Below are 16,469 nucleotides of genomic sequence, written 5' to 3' on the forward strand. Positions count from 1 at the left end.
TGTCTAAAGGAAGAAATGGCTTCGTGGGGAATTTTTAAGGGTAAAGGACTTTTTTTATACAACACACTGAGGGACTCCTATGCAGTTCAGAACTTACAGAAGTCATTACAAACGAACTTGCTGCATACTACCAGTGTTTTACGGCTTAAGCAACTCTTATCATTAATGCGCTTAAGCAACTCTGTGTGCATTTGACTTGCAGATGATTCCATCTAAGGAAAGGAATAATCAGATTTTTTTTCATATGATATGCTTGTTGTGTTTATATCTCAAAGGAAATGTATGGGTTTTGCCTAACTTAAACAATCATAAGCAAACTATCGAAAAATATGGTAAATGTTTTAAAAGCAATAAATGTATTTCTTAATTTAATTTTTTATACTTTTTTAGTTCTTATCAATATTTGTGCTTTGTTGTAACTAATATAAGACATTTCTAATGTTATAATTTTAATTGTTTAGTGGAATTAATTGGTATAAGATCATTTGATTCTTAATTATCTTTGTTTCACAATTTTAAAGCTTTAATATTTTTTTAATACCTTGAAATTTTTAATGGTAAGCTCTTTAGTAGACAGCAATCTTAAAATCTATTTCCAGTCTTTTTATTCATTTTATTTTTGATTTTAAACAGTAATCAGTTAAGATAGGATAAAACGTACTGTAGGAGGGTGATTCTCTGAGACGGACTGAAAATGCATATGTCTTAGGAGACAATTAATGCAGGATATAATTTTCATAATGTCTGCTATAAAATATTGTCAGAGTTTTTTAAACAATCGCAAATTAAAATCAAAATAACGTCTTTAAAAAATAAAAATTTCCTCTCGTTCACTGTTTTGGTAGCAACAAGCCGCATAAACTCTTAAAAATTAAAAGAAAATAACTTACTACCAGATTTTCCATATTTATATATTTTACTTTTAACTAAGCGAATGGTCTTCGGGGGGGGGGGAATTTGACCCAAACTGCAAGGAATACATTGTTAGCTCTTCCGGTTTCAAGTTTTAAATATCATTAAATTAGTATTCGGCACGTTTAGATAATAGTGAAATATTTCACATAAATTAAGATAATGAATAACATGCCCTACATTTCACACTATAATGAACTATCAATTTCAACTGCAGCTTCACTGCATATAAAGATTGTTATCTAAATACGCTGGATTTGGCAAGAAGTCGCCAAATGTGTAGCAAATTGGAGGAATTGAATATCCGTGGGCAGTTTACTACGTATGGATAACTTGAAGAACATGGTGAAAAGCTGTGAAAAGCTCATTCTAGCCTTGTGTGTGTTCTCAGGTTAGCTTGTCGCGAAGTATAGTATTTTTTTATTTTAATTCTAGCATGTTAGTAAGTCATATATATTATGTGTGTGTGAGTTTAAAAAATATACTAAATCAAAATTCTTAACTGAAATTTCGATAGGCCTTTAATTCTTTTATTTAATTTGCATATTTCTCCTTTCTGTCCTTTTCATAATGATAATGACAAAGCTTATTCGAAACTTAAAGTCCAAATTTTCAAATTGAAACCTTTCTCTGTTCTTTTAAACTAACCCTTTTGGATTAGGACACATTTTGCTTCTGCTTTTTGGCCTACCTAGACTGGTGATCTGCTTCTCACTTCATACCGCAGTAATAATGTCAGTATTCTGCATAATGCACGATTAGTGTAGCAAGTTAATATTCATGGCTGCAAATGCTAAATTGAAATAAAATAGATATTATTTAAATCTGCCACGACATTGTCTAATTGTATCTACATGGCTGCCAAAATTTTCTTTAAAAATCAATTTCAGTTAATTATTGGAATTATCGTACATTGCACAAATTGCAAAATATTTCTAAGCTAGCATAAAAAGCAACAATAATATGTATTTTGCTATTGAAATAATTTCACAACCATTTAGTATTTGTGGTAAGCTCTGATGTAATTACAGTCACTCCTGATAAATCAGGATACTTAGGAATAGTACAGTCCTTAAAAGTCTCTTTTTTTTTTTTTTTTTTCCCTTAAAAGTCCTTAATTTTACTCATCTAACATTTCTGTCTGTTTTTTTATGACAGCCACTTTGTGTGTGAATTGAATTTTGGAGGAATGTTTTTTTGGCGATGCATTGACAAATATGTATTTAATGGGTTATCATTTAAATTTTGTCCTACTGCTTAATATGAATTGTCAATACTTGACGAGATAGATACGAGGCCCTGCTTCAATTAGAACATTTTGAAGTAATCATCTTTGTTTTGTTTTGTTTTGTTTGTGAATGATTAATTCACAAAATATTATGTCAAAAACAACTGTTCCCATGAGTTACGAGTTCTTTGATTGCACGGCACTGAATTTGGCGACTTATGAATATTTTGGTGATTTCAAAATCAGTTTGTATGCAATTTTTTTAAATTTTTTTTTACAAACATAATAACATTGATAAATATCATGAAAATAATTATAATAAATGAAAATTATATTTTATAAATAACTTTAAAATAATTTTTTTTATTTTTTCCTGCCGTATGTTAAAGTGGCATTACTTTCCATTTTAGTGACTTTGAAATATTTGATTTTGAAAAATATACAAAATAATAAATGCTATAAAGCACAGTTTCCGAAACACTTCTGAAAAAAAACAAAAATGCTGCTGTAATTATTTCAATTTTTTCCATTTTATAAGACATTTTCCCCATGTTATTTTTTCATATTTAAATGTGTGTCAGATTTCTCTTGAAAATTAGCTTTTCCTTTCTCATTTCTGATTACCCCCTGAAAAGCTTCTGGTGGCTTGCTCTTACAAAGTTGGTGGAGGATATTTTTTTTTTTTTTTTTTTTTTTTTTTTTAAGACCTTGTTCCTTGAAAGCTCTTAAAGGCAAGGTTTTATTACAAAACTTCAATTTTTTGCATCTTTTAATATATAGTTACACTAATATCATTTTAGAATCATTATCATAAATTATAACTGCTGAAAATGTTCTTAGTACTTTTTAATGAATATATTTTAGAAATTAAAACAAAATGTAATTTAACCATGTAAATCTATTATAATTTAAAAATATCTAATTACATAATTTAATTATTTGTAACTAACTGCTCATCCGTAAATTATCTCTGCATAATAAGTTGAATTGCATCCTTTCCTAATTTTTATTCTGTGTGCAAGATAGATTACAAAAATGTAAAAATTTACTCCTTACAGTTAATAAGATTTTAATACAAAGCAATCTATCATCTCTTTATAATACACTGAAGTGCTGCTAAATTAAGGATAGCAAGTCAATAATGAGTTGGGCCTCCTCTGCCCTTGATAATAGCTGCCACATGAGGTATAGATTCAATAAGTTTCCAGAAGCATTCTACAAGAATGGCTTGCCAAACAACGGATGGACCTGTCCATAATCTAGAAATAGTCGCTAGTGTTATGTGATTCAGTTTCATACCTTTCTCCAAAACACCCGAAAGATGCTCAATAGGATTTAAGTCACGGCTTCTAGGTAGTCAAATCGTGACAGAAATGTCAAAGGAATGGTCATCCAATCGGGCAGTAGCCGACCCGGACTTATGAGTGCAATTATCTTGCTGGAATACCCCATTTCCGAGTGAATGACAGGATGACATAGGTGGATGGAGATTATCGCCCAGCAACTCTTATGTACCGAATCATATTGAGGGAGGTTGTTACTACAAGTACCAAAGCTTCCAAACACTGCTAAGAGAAAACACCCCAGAACATTGACTAAGTGTACATGGTTTTGTACAATTCCAACCGGGCATTCAGGATCCATGGCTTCGTGAGCCTGATGCTCTTTTCTTAGCCTCCCTTTGGTGCTAAGTAGTCAGAATCAAGAAACACCACCTCCATGCTATTTGCTCCCAGTCCTCTGGAGCCCATTCTCAGTATTCTCTTGCCTTGGCAAGACTTGCAGCTCAAACGCATACATTGAGCAATGGCACCCTTGTGGGTCTATGGTTCCCGAAGCCCATATAGTGAAGTGAGCATTGCACGATCTGTTCACTGACTATACGACTGGTGCCATGATTCAGCTGGTAGATAATTTAAGCTAATGTTTGGCTTCTCTAGCTATGTACAATACAGTTGAGCCATCTCACACCATCCTGGTCCATCTGATCGCTATGGTTTTTCCCACCATCCACGTATTCTCGTTATACTCTTAACTCTGTCTGCCTTAAAAATCCTAGCCGTCCGACGATTTTGGATATTGAATGGCCCATGTGTCGAGTGCCTGTCTGCAATCGAAGGTGTTTAAATAAGAAGTTTTATCTATACTGGCAACTGAAACGACTGATTAACAACAACCGTAGTAGTAGCTATATAAGAAGTTACCACAACGCCCTTACTTGAGTATAAATGTGTCACAGATTTACAAAATTTGCATAGCCTTGTCTAGCCCTAATTCAGTGGCACTTCAGTGTATATACTGAGTTACAACTTCAGCAAGTCTACATGAAGCTATGACACTAACTGGGTCAGTCAAAGTGCAACTAACTTTGAAAACTTACCAACGTCAGGAATTCACATCTGTCTATAAGCAAGCAGCTGCATTGGCAATAGCCAAGCTTCTGTTCTGAGTCATGATGATTATTATTTTATACTTTCCAGTTTAACTTATGTTGCTTGACAAAAAATTTAGATATACCTCTGGACTTGAGCAAGTATGTGACGAAATGAGGCATAAAGGAAAGAATGAATGTAAGCTAACTGTAGGCAAAATTAAATTAAAAAGCCACTAATATTCTGTAAAATTTTCATTAAAGTCTTAAAAATATTTATTAAAAGAAATGTGTTCTTTAAAATATCAATTATAAATTTAAATTTTAATGTTTCAAGAAATTTTATAATTTAATGCTAATTACTTGAAAAAATTTGGGAAGTTAATTTTATTCTTCAATTTGTTTTATGATTCAATTAAATATTAGATCATGTTTAATAATAATGTATCCTATGTGTAGATTTATTTTACTCTTACAAATCAAATAAGTGAATTTTGGATGTAGCTAATTGCTATTTAGTTACGTGTTGAGTCCTGTGTCCGTGATGGGTCCTCAATAATTTTCATTGATGGTCCTTAAAAAATAAAAGTACTTATTTTACACATGCAGAAAGAAGTGTGTATGAACCCTGATGCTGATTCATCTGGTCTCTCCCCCTACAAAAAAAAAAAGGTTTGTTTATTGCAGAATAATGGAAAAGTTATTATCACAGACTGAGAATATAAATGAAAATTTCTGTGGGAAATGCAAAAAGGAGAAGAAAATATGAATGAGATAACATCAAGTGATAGCAAATAATGTTGGAGTCTTTTAAAATTGTTTTTATCTCCAACAGTATGTAACGATAAAACAGGTTCGCAATCTTGAATATAAAAACATTAAATCAATATAAAAATATTAAATCATCCATTTAAAATAAACTGCTAAATTGCAAAAATCAATTTATATGTTTTTCAGCGAATCCTATTGAAATTCAAAAGATCTAAACAAAAACTTTTTTTAAATGTTCTTTTTTATTGCTGATTTAATTATGTAGTTTTAATTGCTGATTTAATTATGTAGACAAGTGAACATTTCCCCATATTAAACTGCTTTTAAAAAACATTGCTAATGGTCTTTTTTCTTTTAATTATAAAATAGGCTATTCCTCTGTATTCTCCCCTCCCCCCCCCCAGTCACTCAGTAGCAGTTGGTTTAACCATGATTGTGAGTTAACTGTAATGTAATCCCCAGTACTAACCCAGTTAATCGGAGGTCTGCTGCATGAGCTGTAAACTTGGATCATAGCTATCTTCCTGAACAGTTTATCAACTGAGCCAGAGTTAGGCAAAATGTAATTGTGAAATCTAATTACATTTACAATATTATATACTGCAGTTCAAATTACATCTTAATCGTACGGTTTATAATGCCGTTACATTGTAATTGAATAAACTGCAATTGCAGTTCCATTATAACCATATTGCCTGAGTTATAATTACATTTATATTGTAATTGAAGGATTTCAAATTACAGTTATATTATAATTATATAAGCAACTGTAATTGCAGTGTAATGAATTACATCATAATCGAATTATATGTATTTGCAGTTACTTTGCAATTGAATTACATCCAACTCTGCATTGCAGTAAAGCATGATCCTTCTGAAGTTTTTGATTCGTTTCCATCATGTGTAATGCATTATTTCAAACCTTAAATAATGCTAAAATTATAGTTGACTTAGTAAAAAAAGTATTGAGGTTTAAGGTTCTTTTATTGGTCAGAGCTTTTTTAACTTTTTGAAAATATTGAATTGTCAAACATTGAACAGTGAAGTTCTTATTTATATTACTCTTTTATAATATGTAATTTATGAAATAAAGAACAATTATGATCTAAAGGGTATCAAAATTTGCAAAAAGAAAAAAGCTTAATATTTATTTATTTACATTATTAAACATTTCTTTCAATGTAAGTTGTTTAAGTTTTGCTTCGTTTCATATGATAATACTTTCTCTTTAATTCTATTAAACAGACATAATTTCTTGTTCAGTTACAAAGTTCCGCAGTTCAAGTCCTATAATTGCTGTGTCAAGAACACCGACTAATTTGTCAATCGAAATTTTTTCGTTTTCAATAACCTCTGTCACTTTCTTCGCTATCGGAAGCGAATTATAATGACGAGGAACTTGTTTTAAATCATATCAAAGACGGAGCACATCGAGATGAAATACTACATTTGATAAGGAATTATAAGCCAAATAAAGTAAAAACATCTGCCCTGAAGATAAGGATAGTGCTGACAGATCAACTTCCAATTCATTACGCGCCCGCCGCAGCGTTCTCCCCGTCGAGCAGCGTGAAATTGATAAACAGATTTCGGATTTCAAAACATACTTTCGCTTTAGATCCTTTACATATTAACAAATATATATCGGAAATTCTATGTGATATAATCGAAAGTTTAAGCTTACTTTTATAAAATTGCTCTTACAGTCTGCAAAAAGTAATAAGCCGGATCCAATTCGGAAATTAAGGAACAACGCAATCATCAACATTAACTGAAATAGATAATTATTTAGCTTATACGTCCATTATACATAAAACGTGCACGCAAAAACGTATTCTGCACTTGCGCACACTCATATGCGCAGTCGTAAAAGGTCTTACGTGCACACATAAACGCCTATGTGCATGTGTCAACGCGGCGCATGCGCAGAAAGTTTTTAATTTTAAGGTCCGGATTATAGATCATTCCGAATTATGGGTGTCCGAATTAACGACTTTTGACTGTATTAGTATTTAAATAAAAATAATTTTGTGATCATAAATCTTGAATTTTCCCCCCTTTGCATATTACTTGAAATTCTTATATTATGTTTTTAATATAAATAATTATATGTGTATTTAATTTGCATATTACTTGATATGCATATTACTTGAAATATTACCCCCCTTTGCTTGAAATTTTACCCATATTACTTGAAATTTTACATATTACTTGAAATATTACCCCCCTTTGCATATTACTTGAAATTCTTATATTATGTTTTTAATATAAATAATTATATGTGTATTTAATTAAATAGATCAAATGAGGAAGGTACCTCTAGATGAAAACTTGATATTACCTATGCCACCATTATCAGATGATGTGTATATTTCACGTTTAAGTGAGGCACGGCGATTTGTAAACTTATGTAAATGCCTGGCCAAAATGATCAGGTAATTCATAGCAATATTTCTAATTGTATAAATTTTTAATTACATATATTATGTTACTAAATATGTTTAGTAAATGAAAACAATTTCTATATTTGTATTTTAATGCTGTTGTTATATGTAAGGTCATGACTATAGATAATTGTGTTTGCTGTGTGTTCGCATATAGAGAAAAATGACTTAAAAAAGAACCTAACACAGTCTCAAATTAGTGGCCCATGAGCTAAATCCAGCCCTTAAACAATTTTACTCACCTTCGCGAATGCATTTTATACATGCATTTATTATGAATCAAGTGCTTATAATTTTAGGGATTCAAGGATATGGACTCATGACTGCTGTTGAAGGGAAAAAAGTGGAGTTGAATTAAAACTGTTCAAGAACTAAGCACTTAGTTTTGGGGCCATCCTCCACATACATTAAGAGTATATTACTTGTTTTTCCCCTCCATTCTCTCTCTCTCTTCTTCTTCTTCTTCTTTTTTTTTTTTTTTTTTTTTTTTTTGTCTTAGTGAAACTACGAATTTAATAATAAACTCAAAACAAATTTGTGGTTCCCCCATTCCTTAACGCTGTAAGCACATGTTTATTTTGTTTAATGTTTTAGGCTCTGGTAAACCAGCAACTTTTTTATCTGTGTTTAATTCATTTGCCATACTTTTGTATACCTTTGGAACTTTGCTACAGCAGTATGAAAATTATATTGGAAATTAGATAGGACCAAAAAATGGCTCAACTATATAATGATGCTAAATAAAAATGAATTTATTCCAGCCAATTTTCTTTGTCATGGAAAATTTGCCAACTCTACTGAGAAACATCATTTCTAAAATCATATTTTATCCTGATACCATTTGTAATTCATTAATTCTTGTATGGTAAAAAGGAATGTGTCATTTCTGAATTTCTCATGAAGTGCGTAGTATAGCTGAGATTAACTTTCTGAAGCTGGCTGGTACAGCAGTTGTACCAGGAGAATGACTTTCTCTGACTCCGGCATTGGTACAACTGTCGTACCATCCATGCCCTCTCTATTTTAGAGAATCGCCTATCTGTAGATCTCTGGGTGGTACATTGTCGCTGCTCAGAGTAGCCGCTGGCTATGCATTATTTCCCTCTTCTTATCAGTTTGGCTACATTTTGGCAAAAACTGCAGGTTCGTCTCGTGCCAATATACTTGAAAATCAAATAGAGGCCATTTCTCTCTCAATCTGTCTCATAATTTCAATGCTAATTTTTTTAGTACTGACTTTTGCTATGATTAAAACGTCAGCGATTTTGCACTCTCTTTAAGCGTGCAAAATCATACTTATGAATAATAAGTACTTATGAATACTAATGAATATTAATTATTTCATACTTATGAACTTTTTCATACTTATTAATAATAAGATTTTATTTTGACATTTTTTTGTGGAGTGCATAAAACCCTTAAGAACTGTTAACTCTTTCAAAAAGCTTCTATTATGTAGGCAATTTTGTCTGATTTATCAGGAGATAAATAAGAGACAATTGTATACATAATAGTTTTTGTGATTTTCATTCATTCAGTGATTGCTTTCAATGATTTTCATTGATTGTAAATTAAATAAAATAAATTTATCTTTAGACCCTCTTTTAGGATGAGATCTGCCAAAACGTATTTAAATATCAGTAAAGCTCACGTTACTTCTAAATTGAATCAAAACATCAGTTACATTGTGTAAAATTTCGGCCAGTTTTATTTGCCGAAATTCTTATACTCCTCAAGAGATAAAGGGAATTCAGACAAGTTAATAAAAAAATATCTTTAAAAAAGGTTATTATTTTGTCTGTAATAAGGTGTATGTCAACTTACTATTAAATATATGAAAATTAGGATTGGATTACGGAAAAGCACGCAAAGGCTATCTGCTTAAGGGGATGGATGCTTTCGTGTAAACCTTTTTAAGAGAAAATTGCTCGCATTTACGTTCCTGGTGGAAAACTCCACATGTAATCAACCCATTCTTCGGGGTTTGATTGGACTAATTTTGTTCGCTTACTGAATTACATCAAAGCACACAACAATTACCTGTATAAGGGGAGTTATGCCTTCGCGGAGGACTTTCTAAGAGAAGCTGGCTTGCATTTACGTTACACAAAAACTATGAATCCAACTATTTAGCCGGGATTCAAACTCAAGCGAGCTTCAAGTTTTCAGCCACCCTTACCGCTCTACTGAAGAGCCCGTAACAATATTGATAAAGGAAAAGTATTGAAATAACCAGTTTAATTTACTAACCTATGTTTCTCAATCAACAGTACATAAATTACGCATATGAGGGGATTATTAGTGAATAAATACACTGTATTGCACTTTTCTCCACTATTTCATATTACAATGGAATTATTGCATTTCAAAGTTATTTCTCGTGAATTAATTTTGCTCAGTTCATGATTTTTTATATTTTCAAAGAGAAAATTTCACACTTTAAATAAAAAAATACACGAGAAGATAATTTATGCAAAATTTGGCGTAAACGGTTTTCTTAATTTTGCTTTGAAAATATTCCAAGGTAATCATTTTCATTACTGGAAATCAACACCCAGTATGTCCTTATTCTTTTGAAAACGTGAAAGATTACCTTTCTAAAATAAATTAGAAAATATATTATGTGCAAATAGAATATTCGTTGAAAATGAAATAGACTTCAACCTTTGGATATAACGATGGTTTTAGACGAAATTTCTACCTATGAAAAGAAATTGACATATAATTAATTCTTCATGAACATTTAAAACTGTTCTCAAAATTCTTTTGATGATTGCATGTATAGGTCACGGATTTTTTTTTCTCTGCTAACATAAACAAAAGCCAATTTTACAAAGAAAAATTCTCGTTAAAGATATACCTTCTTTGCCTGATAGTCCAATGTAATATTTGTTAAAGTTAAATGATGAAACGCAACCAATGTATCTCAGATTTTGATTTTTATATTATAATAAAAAAATTATCAAAAAAAGCAGATTTCAATCTCTGTTATTGTTATGTAAAGCTTTATTATTGCTGTAAGTTCATCTCAAAATCTAATTGTATTGAATCTCATTGTAATCATCTAATGGTAATAAATATTATTATTATTATTTCATTAAATTAGTCATTACCGTTATTTTGTTAATGAAAATATGTTATTAAAAATCGCATTCCAGCCTGCAGACTTACAAAGCTAGTCCATATTTACTATATTTTGTTAAATTTTGTTCTTGTTTTCTAATTTCTAATACGAAAATACTCGAATATAAATGCAGAGTGAAAAGAAAGTTAAAAAATTCACAAATTATTTATGAGATTGATCAGAAATAGTGAGTGAAATATAAACATTGCATACATTTTGTTCTAAATAAATTGTGCACTGGATATGCATCCAGTACTACATATTTATTATGCACTATTTATTTAGAACTTAATTTAAATGAAAGCAAAATAATCATCGAAAAAATCGCAAATCTGGCAACCCCTCTACTATGGAACATAAGCGTCCGACAAACATGTAAATTTTACTTCATCCATGGAGGGGGACTAACGACTTTTCTCATTAGGAAAATGTGAAAGAGGGGCAAAACTGTTTCGGATCGCGCCGGTCTGAAGGCTATATTATGAGGATTTCGGCCCGGTTTTATAAGGTTAAAGTTCAGCTGAATTAGAGTATTTTCCTCTTTTTTGAATTTGTCCATTCAAAATTGCAAAATAAGTTATTACACAAATGTATATTTTAATTTTGTTTTATATTCTCTCTAAATAATTGTTGTTTTGCTTTTTTTGTTGTTCATAAGAACTTTAATTCAATTTCAGAATCTATCTAAGATGTGAAAGCAGATCTCATAGCAAGTGTATAATATTATCAAAAAAAAAGATCATTGCAAGCATACAAAGAAGGCTAATTAAATTACAGAGAAATAAAAATGTTAAAAATTAGTAAATCAACAGTGTTACATGTTAATAAAGTGTAGATATAATAATTACAGTGTAGATATAATAATATAAGCATATCTGAAATAAGTTTTAAAATAGTTTCTGCAATTTTAATGGAAGAATCATATTTCTTCCTTATGGTTTTTTCCCCACTGTGGAAAAAACTTGCCAATCATGATTTGTAATGAGTGTTACCGTAGATAGCCAAATCATGTGGAAAACAATATATTGTCCTAAAGTTTGCTATTCTGTTAAGCACCTAAGTAGTATGCAGTTTTTTCTGGTGTTGTTTAGCATCATTAGTAAAGGAAAGCCATGATTTTAAAAATACATTTTAGTAGCTCATTCAATCATTTGTTGCATGGCAGACTTCAGAATTCAGATCTGAAGAATTACAAAGCTATAAATACATTTGTTACTGCAGTTCTTTGCTAGAGATCATAAATCTTCCATCATACCGTATGGAATTCTAGTTTATTCCCTCAAAAGAGACTGTCTATGGGAAAAAAATCCTGTAAAACTTAAAAGTGTTAAATCGGAGCTGAGACTATTAACCTGCCAAATTGATCCCTGTTTCCTGCTGAGTTGTTGTGAAACTTCTCATTCTCATTTTTACTTCCTTGGTACGAAGTAAAAATGAAATATTGTAATCGCGAAAAGTTTGACAGCATATTTCAACGAAAATATTCATTTTGACCACTATGGAATGAAATTTAATGATGTTTTTGCATGACATCTGAACTTAAGAACAGAACAAAAGACTCTTTCCTCCAAAACAATTATAAAACTGCTTAAAAATGAATTCTGAAGAGAATTTTTCGTGGTGTCTGTACGTACTTACGTATTGTATCTCGCATAACTCAAAAACAAGTAGCCTCAGAACGTTGAAATTTTGTATATAGAACTGCTATAGCATGTAGATGTGCACCTCATATTTTCGTTGAAATCAGCCACACCAAACCGATATAAATATATTTATATATATATCCACTGTGTTACCCGGCTCAGTGATCTCAGTTTCTTTACTCTTATATGTTTGTAAATTGTGTATTTTTTGCTTTAAAAATGGTTTTAATTATGTTGTTCTTATGTTCCGGTTAAGGTTTTTATGCCTTTAGGAAATCTGCAAATAATATTTATAGAGTTATCAACAATTTAAAAGCTTTTGAAGTGCAGTTAAGCCTAATTTTTAAATAACATGGCCGACATGTTTGTTTACATTTAAAACAGCAGAATAGTAAATTTGTTGCCAATCTTGAGAGACTAAGCCTCACAACAACAAAGGTACCATCTTCATTTTATTATTGCGAATTAAATCATCCTTAATCCTTTCTGGAATATTTTCGAGGAAATTAACTGGGTTACCACATTCCTGGAAAACCGGAAAAAGTCAGGGAATTCGAAAATTGACCAGAAAAGTCAGGTAATTTAAATATTTTAGTCAAAATCTCGGGAAATTTCATACAGCGATCCCCCCCCCAAAAAAGCGAGTTTTGTGCCGATGTTAGAAGCGATCACTTTCTTGGTGAATTGTGTATCACGTGAGTGTCATTCGGGCAGCTGGCATAGAACCAATTTTCGCAGCTCTAATTAGATTGTCTTTTAGAAAGGCAAAGCAAGTTTCTAGCAGCTTTGCTTTCCAGTAACCTTGAGAATCGCATGCGCATGTGCAGTGCATGTTGAACTAAATAAAATACTTATTCTCGTATAAAACAAAATCGGTTTAATCCTAGTATACGGTACTATGGAGGTTAGAATCAAAGAATATGTATTGTTAAGAAGGAAAAACTTCTCTGCAACAAGAGTGTCTCCGTTCCAACATAGAGGAAAACAGCTGCGCACAAAATATCTGTCACCAAAGCTCGAAGCCCGTGTCGGAGTTCGAAGGTCACTTTATCAAGAGTTCGTAAAATGAATATCGTTTAAATTTTTTTTTAACTTTAAAGTAAAAGGAAATATTTTTTCGCTTAAGTAAATTCATTAATGGATTAGTTATTTTGAGGGGGGGAAACCCTATGAAAATCTGTGTTTCAATTATTGCGAAAAATAAAAAAAAAAGAAATGTTTTGTCAAAGAACATTTCTTCTTAACAACGGTTCCTTTAATTTCCTGTATACATCACAAAGAAGGAATTTTCCCTCCGCATTCTAGAAGTGTAATAGCATTACATCTATGGAACCTTTCCTTCTTTACATAGACGTTGTTTGATTAGAATAACCTCCATGTACGGTACACATGGGATTTGGCAACATTATGATGAGCAGTAAAACGGATCATTTTGGTGTTGCCGACAATTTTCAAAATCACTCCAAGCCCTTACCGTATACCAGAATTTTATCCCAAAATGTTTAAAACCTTTTTTTTTTTTTTTTTTCTTTCTAATAAATACTTTATTTGTCATTTTGCAGTAAAATAAAGAAAGAGTAACCAGTCATCTATGCTAACCATTTAATATAACTATATTTGCTAAAATATTGTTGATTATTCTAATTCAATTTTTAAGTACAGTCAAAAGTCGTTAATCCGGACTCGTCGGGACTTCGGCGATTCCGGATTATAGATCATCAATTTAAATCTGGTAAGATAACATGCAGAAATAACAAAATTAAAAATATAAAACCGTAATTTATGAAATAAAGAATAATTATGATCTAAAGGGTATCAAAATTTACAAAAAGAAAAAGCTTAATATTTATTTGTTTACTTTATTAAACATTTCCTTCAATGTAAGTTGCTTCGTTTCATGTGATAATACTTTCTCTTTAATTCTATTAAACAGACATAATTTCTTGTTTAGTTACAAAGTTCCGCTGTTCAAGTCCTATAATTGCTGTGTTGAGAATACCGAATTTGTCAATCAAAATGTTTTTGTTTTCAATAACATTTGGGTCACTTTCTTCACTATCGGAAGCGAATTATAATGACAGGAACTTGATTTAAATCATATCAAAGACCGAGTAGATCGAGATGAAATACTACACTTAGTACGGAATTATAAACCAAATAAAATAAAACATCTGCCCTGAAGATAAGGATAGTGCTGACAGATCAACTTCCAATCAGCGGTGTGAAATTGATAAACAGATTTCGGATTTCAAAACATACTTTCGCTTTGTAGATACAAATTACATATTAGTAAATATATATCGGAAATTCTATTTGACATAATCTTTCTAATCTATCATAATCTAATAATGATGTTTCTGCTCCCCCCCCCTCTGCTGCAGAGCAGCGTAAAATTGATAAACAGATTTTGGATTTCAAAACATACTTTCGCTTTGTAGTAAATATATATCGAAAATTCTACTTGACATAATCGAAAGTTCAAGCTTACTTTTATAAAATTGCTCTAACAGTCTGCAAAAAATAATAAGCCAGATCCAATTCGAAGATTAAGGAACAACGCAATCTGCAACATTAACTGAATTAGATAATTTTAGCTTAGCGTATAACTCCGTTACACATTAAACGCGCATGCGCACAAACATATTCGCAGCCGTAAGGGTCTTACGCGCTCTCGTAAACGCCTGTGCGCATGCGTGAATGCGACGCATGCGCAGAAAGTTTGTAGCTTTGACGTCCGGATTATAGATCATTCCGGATTATGGGTGTCCGAATTAACGACTTTGGACTGTAATTATCTTTATTTTAATGTTATTCGTATCATTTAATGTTGCTTCTTCCCTCTAAATTTATTTATTAGTAGTAAATAATACTTTCAAATTTCAGAAAATTTTCTCTGGCATAATCCTGAAATTAATTCTAGCAGTATGACGACAAACCATCACGAAATTTAATGAACATATTTTTTGCTTATGTGTATGCTGCTAAATAATTATAAAATACCTGAATTTATTTAAAAATAGCATTAAATAGATTTCTTTCTTTTGTTTAGCTGCAACATGTCTGCAAAAAATCGACTTTTTTAATCTAGATTGTGCAGATTGTAATCTCAATCTTCAGCGGAGAAAACAACTCCTTTTATAATTATGATATGTATAGTATTAATATATGTTGTTTATAATTATAATAGTAATTCTTTGGGAATTATACATATATATATATATTATAAGTCATATATAATTCGCAAATTTGTGTGTTTTCAAGTAATACCATAATTAATTTACCTCTTAGCACGGCCAACGTGCTAAAATTTTCTTAAAACACACCTGGGAATTTCATTCTCCTGTTTGAGTGGCAACCCTGAAATAAGTGTTTATGATTATTCATAATTTTTAATATATATACTTTGAGTTTTTATGTATTTTTGCCTTTTCGCAAAGTGAGAACTGAATTAATTGAATCAGAAATACTGAATCATCTGTAAAAAACGTTCTTTTTTGTTTTGTTTGCTTCATTTCTTTTATACATCGTTCTAAATTTGTTATAGTATTTGAATAGAACATGTGGCAGCGATTAGATAATTCTTCAAATAATGTAAATTTTGTGCATTTCTGAGTTATAATATGAACAAAATATAATGCTGTTGAATGAATTTAGCGCCAGAGTGTCGCTATGGTAAACAAATATAGTGAATTTTAAAGAGTGCATTTATTCTATTGTGGTTTATGCGCTATCGATGAAGTAGATTTAATTCAATCCAAGAAGTTTAAATGAAATACAAGAAAAAATACATATAATTTAATATTCCGTACAAGGAAGTCATGTAGAGTACACATCAGGTTATTTTATTTTATCGCAGTATAAAAGCAAGTGTGGCATCATTTTTGTGCCTATTAGATAGGTACCAACTTTTATTTTAGATAAAAATAAAACATTTGATAAAAATTTTAAAATATGTTTCAAAAGCAATTTATAAAAC

General features: G+C 30.9%; 1 protein-coding gene across 1 annotated transcript in view; it reads left to right on the forward strand.

Moving 5' to 3' along the window:
* LOC118183496 (proline-, glutamic acid- and leucine-rich protein 1-like) overlaps positions 1-16,469 on the forward strand; it is a 223,786-nt gene that overhangs the window by 111,927 nt on the left and 95,390 nt on the right. Inside the window, exon 8 of the mRNA XM_085819090.1 lies at positions 7,582-7,717. Coding sequence (XP_085675216.1) covers positions 7,582-7,717 — 136 coding nt within the window. The remainder of the gene's footprint in view (positions 1-7,581; positions 7,718-16,469) is intronic.

Source organism: Stegodyphus dumicola, chromosome 6, assembly GCF_044657685.1.
Source record: "Stegodyphus dumicola isolate Sdum_Otavi_A_Nest chromosome 6, ASM4465768v1".
Lineage (NCBI taxonomy): Eukaryota > Metazoa > Arthropoda > Arachnida > Araneae > Eresidae > Stegodyphus > Stegodyphus dumicola.